At 52.6% G+C, this 938-nt stretch overlaps 1 protein-coding gene across 1 annotated transcript in view; it reads left to right on the top strand.

Annotated features, from left to right (window-relative positions):
* Positions 1-205: 205 nt before the first annotated feature.
* Positions 206-938, top strand: part of LOC115539005 (delta-sarcoglycan) — a 34,880-nt gene continuing 34,147 nt past the window's right edge. The window contains exon 1 of the mRNA XM_030350204.1: positions 206-412. Coding sequence (XP_030206064.1) covers positions 227-412 — 186 coding nt within the window. The 5' untranslated portion in view covers positions 206-226. The remainder of the gene's footprint in view (positions 413-938) is intronic.

Genomic DNA, 938 nt, shown 5'->3' with positions numbered 1-938 from the left:
AAGATGACCAAGATTCGGCCCCTCCCCCAAAATAACCCTGGTCTCTCCCCCTTAATAACCCTGGTCTCTCCCCCTTAATAACCCTGGTCTCTCCCCCTTAATAACCCTGGTCTCTCCCCCTTAATAACCCTGGTCTCTCCCCCTTTGTAACCCTGGTCTCTCCCCCTTTATAACACGGATCCCTCTCCCTATGTAACTCGGGGTCTGTCTCCCTGTCTCCCTCCAGATGACCCAGGACCAGTGCTCTCATAGGAACACGCTGCAGAGCTCGGAGAAGGCCCAGGTCTACAAGGTGGGCATCTACGGCTGGAGGAAGCGGTGCCTGTACCTGTTCGTCCTGCTGCTCATGCTGCTCATCCTGGTGAACCTCGCCCTCACCATCTGGATCCTCAAGGTCATGAGCTTCACCATCGTGAGTCCTCACACACACACACACGCACACGCACGGTCACACGCACGCACGCACGTGACGCACGCGCACACAAGAGCACGAGAACCCGCGCTCTCTCTCTCGCTCGTTCGGTCCCTCACTGACTCACTGACTGGCACTCACACTCACGAGCACCCATGTTCTCTCTCTCTCTCTCTCTCTCTCTCTCTCTCTCTCTCTCTCTCTCTCTCTCTCTCTCTCTCTCTCTCTCTCTCTCTCTCTCTCTCTCTCTCTTTCTTTCACTCATTCACTCACTCACTCACACAGAAGAGTACATAAGCATATTCTCACACAGACGAACAACACAGTAGAAGATATAGACGCACACTCTTTGTAAAGCACAGTAACAGACAGACGCACACTCTTTGTAAAGCACAGTAACAGACAGACGCACACTCTTTGTAAAGCACAGTAACAGACAGACGCACACTCTTTATAAAGCACAGTAACAGACAGACGCACACTCTTTGTAAAGCACAGTAACAGACAGACGGACGCTCACCAGCTG

This window comes from Gadus morhua, unplaced genomic scaffold (genome assembly GCF_902167405.1).
Source record: "Gadus morhua unplaced genomic scaffold, gadMor3.0, whole genome shotgun sequence".
In the NCBI taxonomy this organism is placed as follows: Eukaryota; Metazoa; Chordata; class Actinopteri; order Gadiformes; family Gadidae; genus Gadus; species Gadus morhua.
Note: the sequence above shows the minus strand (reverse complement) of the source record. Positions and strands in the feature narration are given on the sequence as shown.